Source organism: Triticum dicoccoides, chromosome 3A (assembly GCF_002162155.2).
Source record: "Triticum dicoccoides isolate Atlit2015 ecotype Zavitan chromosome 3A, WEW_v2.0, whole genome shotgun sequence".
Lineage (NCBI taxonomy): Eukaryota > Viridiplantae > Streptophyta > Magnoliopsida > Poales > Poaceae > Triticum > Triticum dicoccoides.
The window spans coordinates 154588832-154599620 of NC_041384.1; the positions used below are offsets into that span (position 1 = coordinate 154588832).

Sequence of the window (10789 nt, forward strand, 5' to 3'; positions counted from 1 at the left end):
TACTCGATCCCGTCTCCGCGAGCCCCTCCTGCCTTTTTTTGGTGGATCTGGCGAGGGGGCAGGGGCTCCGTCGTTTTCACCCTAATCTCTCGGCGTCCCTTTTTCTCCTCGGGCCAAATCTTTCCGTTTCTTGCCTCCTCTCCAAGCCCCCGCGGTAGATTTACGTCTGGCGGGTGAAAAAAAAACCCATGGATTTAATCTCCTTTTGTACTAATCGGCTGCCACATCTCCTCCCCATTTTGGATTAATGATTTCATGGAGTAGGACTTGATGTTTGTCCCTTGCGTAGCTTGCGTGGCCCGGCAGGTTTTCGGAAGGGGATCTGCTCGTTCGTCCAAGCAGCGACGCCTCCTTTTTTTTGCCTAGGTTTCGCGGCTATCATTTCATGGATCTCGGCGAGGAGGCTAACCGCCAGGCCAAGAGCGGTGGGGAGAGGGGCTCATGGGGGGTGGGCTGTACTGTTTGCCTTGCTTGCTTTTTTGTCTGCGTGGGGTCTTGGCAGTGTTTCCAGCTGTGCATGGGCCTCTCGGGACTCGAGCTCCACCTCCAACTCCGTGGCTCTCGGATGCTGTCGCCGCGCGTCTATATTTCATGTCGCCAAAAAAAAGGTCGAAGCTTACACTGAGGTCTGCCGTCAGTACCAAGGTCGGCCTGGAGCGCACAGCTTTATTGCTTAGTTCCTTATTAGCTGCGTGTCTACACGTCTCCGCACAAGTAGCTGTGTGTGCGTGTTTCCTTTCCCTCGGTATGCATGTTATCTCCTGAGGATTAGTTGGAGATGTGGCTGGGTTGCATTCATTACTATCTTATTAGCTTGGTTTGCTGTGTGATTGTTTACCTTTGTGTCGTGTCATTCTCTATATTCCATGAGCTGAATGAGTTTGCTTGCTTGCATGCATGGATGGATGGACCAAGCTAAGCCATCTTTGTGTTTTGTTCCTCGTCTAATATATGCTTGCTTCTTTATTCAGGCTTTCAACCTACATAGCCATCTTTCGTGAGACGTGTGTTCAGGATTCTGCATGATGATCCAAGCTGCGTTTTGTTTCTCTTCTGCGTGCTGCTTCGGTGTTTGAGTTGTTCCGTTTCGTTGCTGGACCATCACAAGAAGGTGTTCTGTGTTGTGCAAGTACCAATGGAAGTGGCTGCAGTAGAGGAGAGCGATGGGGGAACCAGTGCTGCACCAGCGGAACTACCCAAGCGTGAGGGTGCAGTGGTCGCTGAAACTGATCATACGTCAGCAGAGCAGCCATGCAAGCATTTCTCCATATGGTAATCATCTCTGTTACCTCGTTAGCTGTCCTATCATGCTATATGGCACTGGTCAGCTTACACTTTTGCACAATTCTTTGAGCTTACGTTTACATATTCGTCTGTGTTTAAGCATGCATGCATCGTAACATGCATATGTATGACTGTTTTGATGCAAGACGATTCCAATTAATGGTTAGTCAAGTGCATTTATTAGTCTTGGTTAGCAGTGATTTCTGCTAACTACTTGTTATATTTGGTGTTTCATTCCTTTTCTACTTCATATCCACCATGGTACTGTCTTCAGTATGGATGCATCAGAGCACATGATATCATCACTGCTACACAAATGCGTGTCTATATGAGTGTCTCTTCTCCCAGCTCCCTGGGTGTTGTTGCTGCTTTGCAGCCTTGAGGAATACATATTCAAAAAATACGAGTGTCTTTTGTTGATTAATTATTGTGTGTTTTTCATATTTGTCTTGTTTATGTGGATACATGCATTTATTTTAGCCATGCTCTAGATTTGTATTTGTGTACCTGACATTTTTTTTGACGCGTTTCATTGAACGGGATTTCATCAAAAGGATTAGATAATCATAACTTATGCATCAGCAAGCTGCACTGAGTACAACAGGCTTCTCAATGTTCTACATATATACAACATTTGCATAATCTACTTCTCACTATCATCAGCCCCCACATCCTCTCCTCTTGGTGGCAATGGCTGATCCCAACCCCCTCTGTCTGGGCAGTTGTTAACATTTCCATCTGGCTCACATGCATCTGCAGCAGGTCCTGATAGTGAACAGCAACATCTGCTTCCATTGTGTGTTTGTCATATTTATCTTGTTCATGTGGATGCATGCATTTATTTTGGCCATGCTGTACATTTGCATTTGTGTACCTGTCATTTTTGTTAACGTGTTTCATCGAACGCGATGTCAGCAAGAGGATTAGATAATTATAACTTATGCATCAACAAGCTGCTCTGAATTCAAAAGGCTTTGCAATACATTCTACATATATGACATTTGCATAATCTACTTTCATCAGCCCTTGCGTCCTCTCCTATGGGTGGCAATGGCTGATCCCAAGTTCCCAACCACCTTTGTCTGGGTAGTTGTTAACATCAGCCCTTGCGTCCTCTCCTATCCGGCTCATCCATCTGCAGCGGTTCCGGAACAAGTGAACAGTAACATTTGCTTCCATTTTTGCACACTACTTCTTTCCATCATTAGGCAGCGAGTCAGTGCTAGGAGCGCTGACAGGCTCGCTAGCTGCGAAGACACATCAGGTGACGGCTGCAACTGCACCGTATCAGCTTCTCAGCCTTGGAATTTTGCCGTCATGAGCAATTTCAGTGTTGAGAACCTCCTCTCCCAGCGTGGTTAGAAGATAGAACATATTGTCTCCAAATTTACATTATATTCGAAGGTTTCCATGTTTAGTCATTTGCAGTGTTAGCCGTTTTTCAATTCCAAGTGGACCGAATTGCCCTAGAATTCTCTTCCACGTTCATAGCATACTCCTTCCATCCAGGATTGTTAGGCGTTAGATCCAAGGCTGCGATACCAAGGAGTACCGGGAAAGATCCAAATTTACAATTATGTTTGAAGGAAACGTTTCCATGTTTAATCATTTGCAGTGTCAAGAGATTTTAGAGTTCATGTTGATCAACCATTCACCCCTTTCAGATGGCTAGAACTGATTAATGTGCACTTCATTAGTCAAGTCCTTTATAGCTGATATAACAGTTTTTGCCTCATCAATATATATTTTCCACTGTGCTGGCATGTGTGTTTTCTGAAAAGGCAACCTTTTCATTTGTTCCTTATCTCTTTTGGTGAGAAAACAGATGTCTTGGACATATTAGACATGCTCTTTGTGTATCTTAACTAGCATGCAAACAGGTCCTATTTCTTTCTGACATGATTTACATTGGTTATTTGTATGAAATTGCTATTAGTATACTCAATTATTTTAGTTATATATGCATCAATATATTTTAGTCATAGTTCATTTAGACCAATGAGTTCATGTCTATTTGCACTTAACCCACTACAAAAGATTAAATTATATCAACAAGTCTGTTTTATATATTTGAACAAAAAGTCTGTTTTACATATTCTCACATCACAAGAGGTTACTAATTCAATAGTGTTAGTTGCCCCGCATGTCAATAAAGGCCCTCTGTCTGAACAAGTTTTATGGTACAACCTATGAATGAATATGTCTAACTATTTTTTGAGAGAGAGAATCCGTCTACACTTGGTTTTGAAGTGGGTTGAATATTGTAGGCAATATATGGGTTTACACTTTCTTCATTGAAGCAAACAATGTGCTATTACATATGATGTGTATCTTATAATGATCTATCTTTATGCCAGCGGGTATGTTTCTCAGAAGATGGATGCAAAATTCTGCTCTCTATCTCAGAGTTTCAGTGCTCAGCAACAATTGGATGAACGCCATAACAGTTTGCACCCATTCTCGGTAGCAAAGTTTCGACGATGGGATTGCTCTATGTGCTTGGATGAGTTGAAAATCTTAGATGACAGAACAACATCTAGAGCAGTTTTTACGGCGAAGAATGTCTCAAGGGATGGTTGCTCTATTAGATTTGTTCAGAGCACTTTAGTGCCTACGAGCGTTGATTTCAGAAGCTTATTTCCTTGCACACAACTGTTAGCTCCAGAGAAGAATCCTGATAGATCAGCACTTCTGAAGAGTAACATCGAAAACAATTCCAAATGCAACTCACCTTATGAGGCGAAAACTGATCCACCCATGAAAGGTATGGTAGGGTTTGCTAAATTCCTAACTAGCATTTTCTGGTATGAGTGTAACTAACATAGCTGTTATCTCCTCAGATTTACAGGGGCCGTCAACTAATCAAGTTACAACCGCAAATATCTCAGATAATGCTTCTGTGGATATCATGGCTTTACCTGAAGATTCCCAGATTAGAGTAAGCAGAGAAGGAAATGCCATTGCAATCCCATCCAGTTCAAAACTTAGTGAAGCAAGTATGAAGCTTGATTCAGAAGAAAATGGGAAAAACAAGGAGGTACTGAGTGTTGACCACACTATTCCCAAAGTTGCTAAACCAATATCTGGGCAGAAAGGTGATCAGGTCGGTAACAGTGGTCCATGTGAAGAAGCAGCTCCAAAAAGAAGTATTGGATCTACATATAAGAAGAAGAAAGGGAAACGTACTGCGCAGGTTGGCAGTTCAGATGTAAAAGTCGGTCGGAGAAAGCAAATAAAGCTTCGGCTGCTATCAGAAATCATCAATACTGATCTGGTCGGGGGTTCCAGAAGTGATATTGAAGTTAATGGCGAAAAGGTTGCTGATCTCTGCGAGGATGATAGAAGTACGGATGATGTTCCTTCTGTTGACCACCAGGCAGTGGGAGACATCTTGTCAAAAACTACGAAGAACGTGTCAAAAGACAAAGGAGTTGATGTTGAAGATGATGAATCTTCACTTATGAACTGGATGAAGAGAATACCGAAGAGATTAAGAACTGAGAAGAAAGATTCAGAACACAAGGATTGTGATTCTTCTGCTTCAAAATCTACTGCAGATGTATTTGCCTCTAAGGATACTCAAGATTTTCCATCCTCAGGTTGGAAATTGAGCAAGAAAAATACCCTACCTACTACCAGTATGCAGCAAGGTGATGAAAATATCCAGAATGATAATCTGGAGAGAAATACACAGAGCACAGATGACATGAGGCGAATGGAAGCTGAGAACTCCACAGAGAGGTTCTTATCAAATGTAAAAACCATTAGTTTGAGTAAGAGGAAAATGCCTCTAACTGCCAGTATCCAGCATGATGGTGTTGTTCCTGTTAGCCGACAGATGTTGAGAGAAATATCGTCAAAAACTGCTAAGAAGAAGGCAAAATACAAAGGAGTTGATGCTGTTGATGATGAGGGGTCTTCGCTTATGGATTGGATGAAAAGAATTCCGAAGAAATTAAGAACCGAGAAAAAGGACGCGGAATACAAGGATAATGATTCTTCTGCTGCTAATTCAAAATATAATACTGTTGATAAAGTTGCTTTGAAAGATGTTCAAGATGATTTTATATCCTCAGCTCAGGAGTTGAGCAAGAGAAAAATACCACCTACTGCCAGCACTAGGGAAGGTGATGAAAATATTCAGAACGATAATCTGGAGAGAGATGCGCAGAACACAAATGGCATGTGTGAAACTGAATCCGATAATTGTAGGCAGAGGTCCTTGTCAAAGGTAAAAAAGATGAGTTTGTGTAAGAGGAAAATTCCTTCAACTGTCAACGCGCAACATGATGATGTCAACACTAAAGAGACGGCTGTGCTCAGGACAGATGATCAATGCCAAATGGTACCCAGAAAGTCTGTGCAGCGGCGCCTGAAGAAGGTAAGAATCAAGCCATGTTCCTTATGGGTGGTCGGCTTTGCCCTGTTCCCATTTGTTGCGAATCATGTGGCATTTTGTTCTATTTAAATTACTATGATAGGCTATATGCATTGCATACCACACCCCCTCCTTCATTGTGCTTGATGATCTTATGGTCAATATGAAATTTGCTCATCTTCAATTCACATCCTGTATTAATTATTTTACTTTCTGTGGTGCAATATTAGTGTTAACACAATGAAAAATTTAGTGTTTCTCTGCTAAATATTTTAAGAGAATAACTGTTTTGCCTCATTTGTTTCCTCAGGTTTCTCCAGGTAAGCATGTTATCCGGAACGTGACTGTCTTTGAGCAGAAACTACCTAAGAAGAGAAATAAAAAAAAGCAAGAAGTGATGCACGAAAAAAATGCCATGACAGATGACATTCCAATGGATATTGTTGAACTGCTTGCGAGATGTCAGGGTAAGAGACCACTGATAGCTGAGACCGATTCTGCTGATATTAGTCATACTCAATCCAAGATAATGGAAGATGAAGATTGTACTATAATAGCTGCCGAGGATGGTCCAAATTATGTGTCAAGTGTGATTGACACCACTTCACAACAGAAGCGGCCTTTGGAACCAGATAGTTACCAGAATGCATTGCAGAATTGTGTAGCAGCCACCACACAGGCTACCCATATGCATGCTCTCAAATTACAGACTCCTGGTCATGTAATGTCTACCCAGGAACCACAGGCACATTCGGGCATGGGAGAATTAGTCACTATTGCTGCAACCTCACCACTATTATCACCAGACAAGGACCAGCCTCTTGCTGAAGCAACACCTGAGCGCTGGAGCCATATGGGAGCAAAGAAGTCGATGTGGGAACCTTTCAAGGCACTTCCAAGGGATTTATCAACCACAACAGGTTGTGCTCAGTTCAGACCTAGCATTGACACGGTTGATTTAACTTATACTGATGTGGCGGGAGCTAATCGTTATTATCCCACTCGCCAGCCAGTAATTTCGACACTTGACCACTATACAAATAGAGCAGTTAACTCAGTCCAGGCAAGAAGTTTTCCAAGTTCAGTGTCAACCATGGAAGCTGGTAATCTGTGTGATGGAAGAAATGTTGGACATTCAGGTTTTTATCCAAGAGAAACCATGCCTGCTACTCAGCCCCTGAGATTGACCGAGTCACCAATGTTAGCCAGTTTCAACTATGAAGGGTCTAGCAGGAACCAGATGGAATTTCAACTTCGGAATTCACACTATGCACAGGATCAGTCCATCGGATCAGCCAGCACACCGTATGGAGCACACAATCAGTACATAGGATCAGCTAGCACATTGTGCGAAGCACACAATCATTACATAGGATTAACTAGCTCATTGTGTGGAGCACACAATCAGTACATTGGATCAGCTAGCACACCGTATGGAAGTAACCTAAATGGCATGGGATCAGCTAGCACGCAGTATGGAAGTAACCTAAATGGCATGGGATCAGCTAGCACATCCTACGGAAGTAACCTAAATGGAAGGATTCCATTGACGCTAGAGGATTTATCACGTCATCCGCTCCAGCCAAATTTGCACAGACCGTTACGTCCACTTCCTAGAGTTGGTGTGTTCAGTTCCTTGCTGCAGAAGGAAATTGCAGACTGGTCAGAGAGCTGTGGGACACAGTCAGGTTACAAAATAGGGGTGTCCAAAGGGATAACATCGAGTGATATAAACAGAAGGGGGAATGTTGAGGCATTGAACTCAGGGCTGTATTCAGCAGCATGGAATGCGCGGCGGTTGAGTTCTGTTAGTTCCAGTCCAGGATTTTCTTCAGTGAGGAATGATACTGCTCAGTCTTGGACCAGAGATCAAGGGAGAATGGCCAATCCCAATCCCAATCCCTTGGATAGATTGGTAAGACAGGATATCTGTGTGACCAACAGAAATCCATGTGATTTTACTACAATTAGTGATGACAATGAGTATATGAGGGCGGACATTTGAAGCAGACGGCGATGTGCATACATTTCCAAAACATTTAGAATAATACATTTCATCTTTATGGTGTCAAACGCTCTATTGTTTGTAAGGTAAGCTCATTATTTCCTTGTAAAAAGATCACCGTGGTGGAAATGGACAGTCACTTACTTTAGTCATTGATGTTGCATGCAGGCTCCTTAGTAAGATATGTGTGCTCCCTTTTCTGGATGGAAAGATTACAGTTACCATGGGCTCTCAAATTGCAGCCTCCAGCTTATGTATGTAATGTAATAGGCCAAGAAGAGATTATACCTCCTGAGGTCGTGAGAAAGCAGATGAACTATCCTCATATCTAGTTGTCAGAGAAAGTGTGTAAGCTTTTGATTTTAGGGCTTGCCTATTGTGTGATTAACATTATTTTTGTTTACAACTGTTGTGACTGGTGCAAAGGATGGTTAGTGGTGGTAATATCGGCAGATTACTTTTAGCTGCCAGATGTTGTAAACTATCGAATTGCAGTCGCTTACTTCTAAAGGATGGTTTGTCAGTGGTAATGTTTGCTGAATGGTTATAGCTGTAAGATGTTGTAAACTACTGCCGCCGTAGTTTTACTCTTAAGTCATGAAGGATGGTTCAGTCCAATATTTAAGAAGATTATACTGTGTGACTCATTAATCACACAATTGTCTTGTTGCTTGTCCTGCTGGTGGCATGTTATACTGATGATTCTGTTGAATATAATTTCATTAGATATTTTTGAGTGAAATTTAACTCTGTTAAAGCAGGCATACCAGTGATTTGGATATCATGCCGAGAAGGACGATGATTCGACCGGATATGATTTCCGTTCGTTTTGTTGAATAGTTACTCTAGGCGTCAGGAGGTTGTTCCCACTATTGTTCCAGTTGTGTTTTTCTCTTTATTTAGGTTGAGTTTTTACTAGAAAAACTACGTTGTGCTGGACTTGTTTTTGGCTGTTGAAAAAATAGCCACGGAAGTGCCTTTTTTAATTTGTTAAACAAAATGGTAAAGTAGGCAGAAACCTTTTTTTTTTGCTGGGAAAATAGGCAGAAACCTTGTTAGCAAACGAGATTATCTTGTTTGTGCATATTACCCTGAGATTTTCAAGCCTGCCCAAGGAGTGGGATATTTCAAATTTGTTCATCCACAAGAGCATGCCTTATTACAGAGGCAAAACTTGATGCCTATCTTACATCATCAAGGATTCAGGGTGCTCCACAGTCCACACCACAGTGCACGAGAGAACTAGGAGTTCCGTCTAGCTGCTAGCAATGAGATGCTTCTACCATCACTGTCTGTCCCATTTCGAGAACAACCGCGCGCCATCTGAGCATCATGTCGAGGAAAGACGCCACAATGTTGTTCTCGACTATGCTAAGCAAACACTCCCGCAGAAGTACCGCCTACAAAATGAAGCGGGGACGTGAACGGAAATCAAGATGTCGAGAAATTTGTTCAAAACGACCGGTGATTGGTTTGAGAAAATAGCATAAACTTGAACCCTACCTTACTGACCGACTAGAGCGAGTCCGAATTTCCTTTCTGGCTACCTCCTTGTGCCTTTGAGGTTGAAGGACTGCCTTGATTGCGGTGTCGAAAACAGCCTTAATGTTCTGTCAACAATTATCAAGGGAAAAAGAGAGAGAATGTTTTTAGACATATGTACTAGAACTCTTTGAAATCCCAGGGCCTTTTATTGTTTGGATGCAGCAGAAGCCATACCCTTTGTGTCTTGGAGCTGCATTCTATGTATGCCACCGCACCTATTTGTCTCCGAAGCTCCTCACCCTAAAACATGTGGAAAGTTAATTTGGTAGTATCATTTCAAAATGCCAAGCTGGTTGCTGTCATCCGAGTGTAAAAGGCACAAACCTGCTCAGTTGTTATTATGGAATCAGCTGCATGATCAGCAAGATAAGCTCTATCTTCTCGGAGATCTGCACATTTATATGGGAAATCGATGGCTCAAGAGCGGCCAAAGACATACATGCATTACTGGATAGCACACCAAAATGTGTGGATTTGAATGGCATCCAACTAAAAATCTGTAGAAGAAGCTCAAGAGCATACCCAACTTGGTTCCAACAAGTAGTACAGGAATGCCGGGGGCGTACCGGCGAAGCTCCGGCATCCACTGCGCAGAACAAATTGAAGGCAGGCCGTTAGTAATCTCAATGCGCCTGTTCAGAAGAGCAACACAATGTGAGTGAGTGTACCTTCTTGTGCACATTCTCATAGCTTGCTCTGCTGGTGAGGGAGAAGGAGAGGATGAAGACATCGGCTCCCCTGTAGCTCAGAGGCCTCAGCCTGCTGTAATCCTCCTGACCTGCAACCCAGGACGGACCACCATTACATGGCATTACGGGAAGGAAAACACTCCGCATCGGGTACGGGGAGTGGAGGAAAAAGAGAGGGAGCCGGACGGGAGCCCGACCTGCGGTGTCCCAGAGGCCGAGGTTGACGATGCTGCCGTCCACGGAGACATTGGCGCTGAAGTTGTCGAACACGGTGGGGATGTAGTCCTGCATCCACCCCCGCATCAACAGGAGCAGCCATTTCGTCAGAATGAAACCAGATCAAGCTAGCCAGGCCAAGAAGGGAGAGGGAGAGGGAGAGGGGTGGTACTCAACGGTGGGGAACTTGTTGCAGGTGTAGCAGATGAGCATGCAGGTCTTGCCCACGGCGCCGTCGCCCACGGCCACGCACTTGATGAACCTGCTCACCGCCGCCGCCGCCCCCGCTGCCGCTCCGCCGCTCATGTCTCTCCTCTCCTCTCCTCTCCAGCCACACCCAGTCAGCCACAGCCTCTCCCTCTCTGTCTCTGTCTCTGGAGTGAGTCTGGATGCTTGCTCCAGTGAAAGCACTGCTGCTACATAACATCAGTGGGTGGGTCTCCCAGAAGGAGGACCTTTTTACAACTACATTTGAACCCGGGCTGCCATGCCAAGATTCTGCTTTTAATGGTAAACGAACTGCGGTGCACGTGGCCCCTCACTCTCAACGCGTCTCTGACTAATCATGATTTGTTTTCAGGTTTGGATCTCTCTATCCTATCGCCCATTACAAATCTAGAATGCACGGACGGCACGGGTGGTATGGTACACCCTCCGTTCACTTTTGTAAGT

At 43.6% G+C, this 10789-nt stretch overlaps 2 protein-coding genes across 2 annotated transcripts; one reads left to right on the plus strand and one right to left on the minus strand.

The window, feature by feature from the left end:
• Positions 1–493: 493 nt before the first annotated feature.
• On the plus strand, positions 494–8318 carry LOC119267680. The gene is made up of 6 exons (XM_037549110.1): positions 494–645; positions 972–1272; positions 3642–4048; positions 4125–5665; positions 5973–7753; positions 7836–8318. The coding sequence occupies exons 2-5, from the start codon at positions 1136–1138 to the stop codon at positions 7665–7667; spliced, it is 3780 nt and encodes a 1259-aa protein (XP_037405007.1). The 5' UTR covers positions 494–645; positions 972–1135; the 3' UTR covers positions 7668–7753; positions 7836–8318.
• Positions 8319–8718: 400 nt separating this feature from the next.
• On the minus strand, positions 8719–10573 carry LOC119271416 (rac-like GTP-binding protein 1). Its single transcript, XM_037553256.1, has 8 exons — positions 10295–10573; positions 10099–10186; positions 9881–9990; positions 9735–9798; positions 9537–9601; positions 9387–9452; positions 9171–9277; positions 8719–9067 (listed from the first exon to the last, which is right to left on the minus strand). The coding sequence occupies exons 1-8, from the start codon at positions 10421–10423 to the stop codon at positions 9034–9036; spliced, it is 663 nt and encodes a 220-aa protein (XP_037409153.1). The 5' UTR covers positions 10424–10573; the 3' UTR covers positions 8719–9033.
• Between the last annotated feature and the right edge of the window lie 216 nt (positions 10574–10789).

What these genes read in the sequence shown, in the direction of transcription:
- LOC119267680 (XM_037549110.1), top strand. Translation starts at nt 1,136, where the DNA reads ATGGAAGTGGCTGCAGTAGAGGAGAGCGATGGGGGAACCAGTGCTGCA. An exon ending in TGCAAGCATTTCTCCATATG is followed by an intron (nt 1,273 to 3,641) that starts GTAATCATCTCT and finishes TCTTTATGCCAG; the next exon opens with CGGGTATGTTTCTCAGAAGA. An exon ending in TGCAGCGGCGCCTGAAGAAG is followed by an intron (nt 5,666 to 5,972) that starts GTAAGAATCAAG and finishes TTGTTTCCTCAG; the next exon opens with GTTTCTCCAGGTAAGCATGT.
- LOC119271416 (XM_037553256.1), bottom strand. Translation starts at nt 10,423, where the DNA reads ATGAGCGGCGGAGCGGCAGCGGGGGCGGCGGCGGCGGTGAGCAGGTTC. An exon ending in CGGCCTCTGGGACACCGCAG is followed by an intron (nt 9,991 to 10,098) that starts GTCGGGCTCCCG and finishes CCTGGGTTGCAG; the next exon opens with GTCAGGAGGATTACAGCAGG. An exon ending in GCAGCTCCAAGACACAAAGG is followed by an intron (nt 9,278 to 9,386) that starts GTATGGCTTCTG and finishes AATTGTTGACAG; the next exon opens with AACATTAAGGCTGTTTTCGA.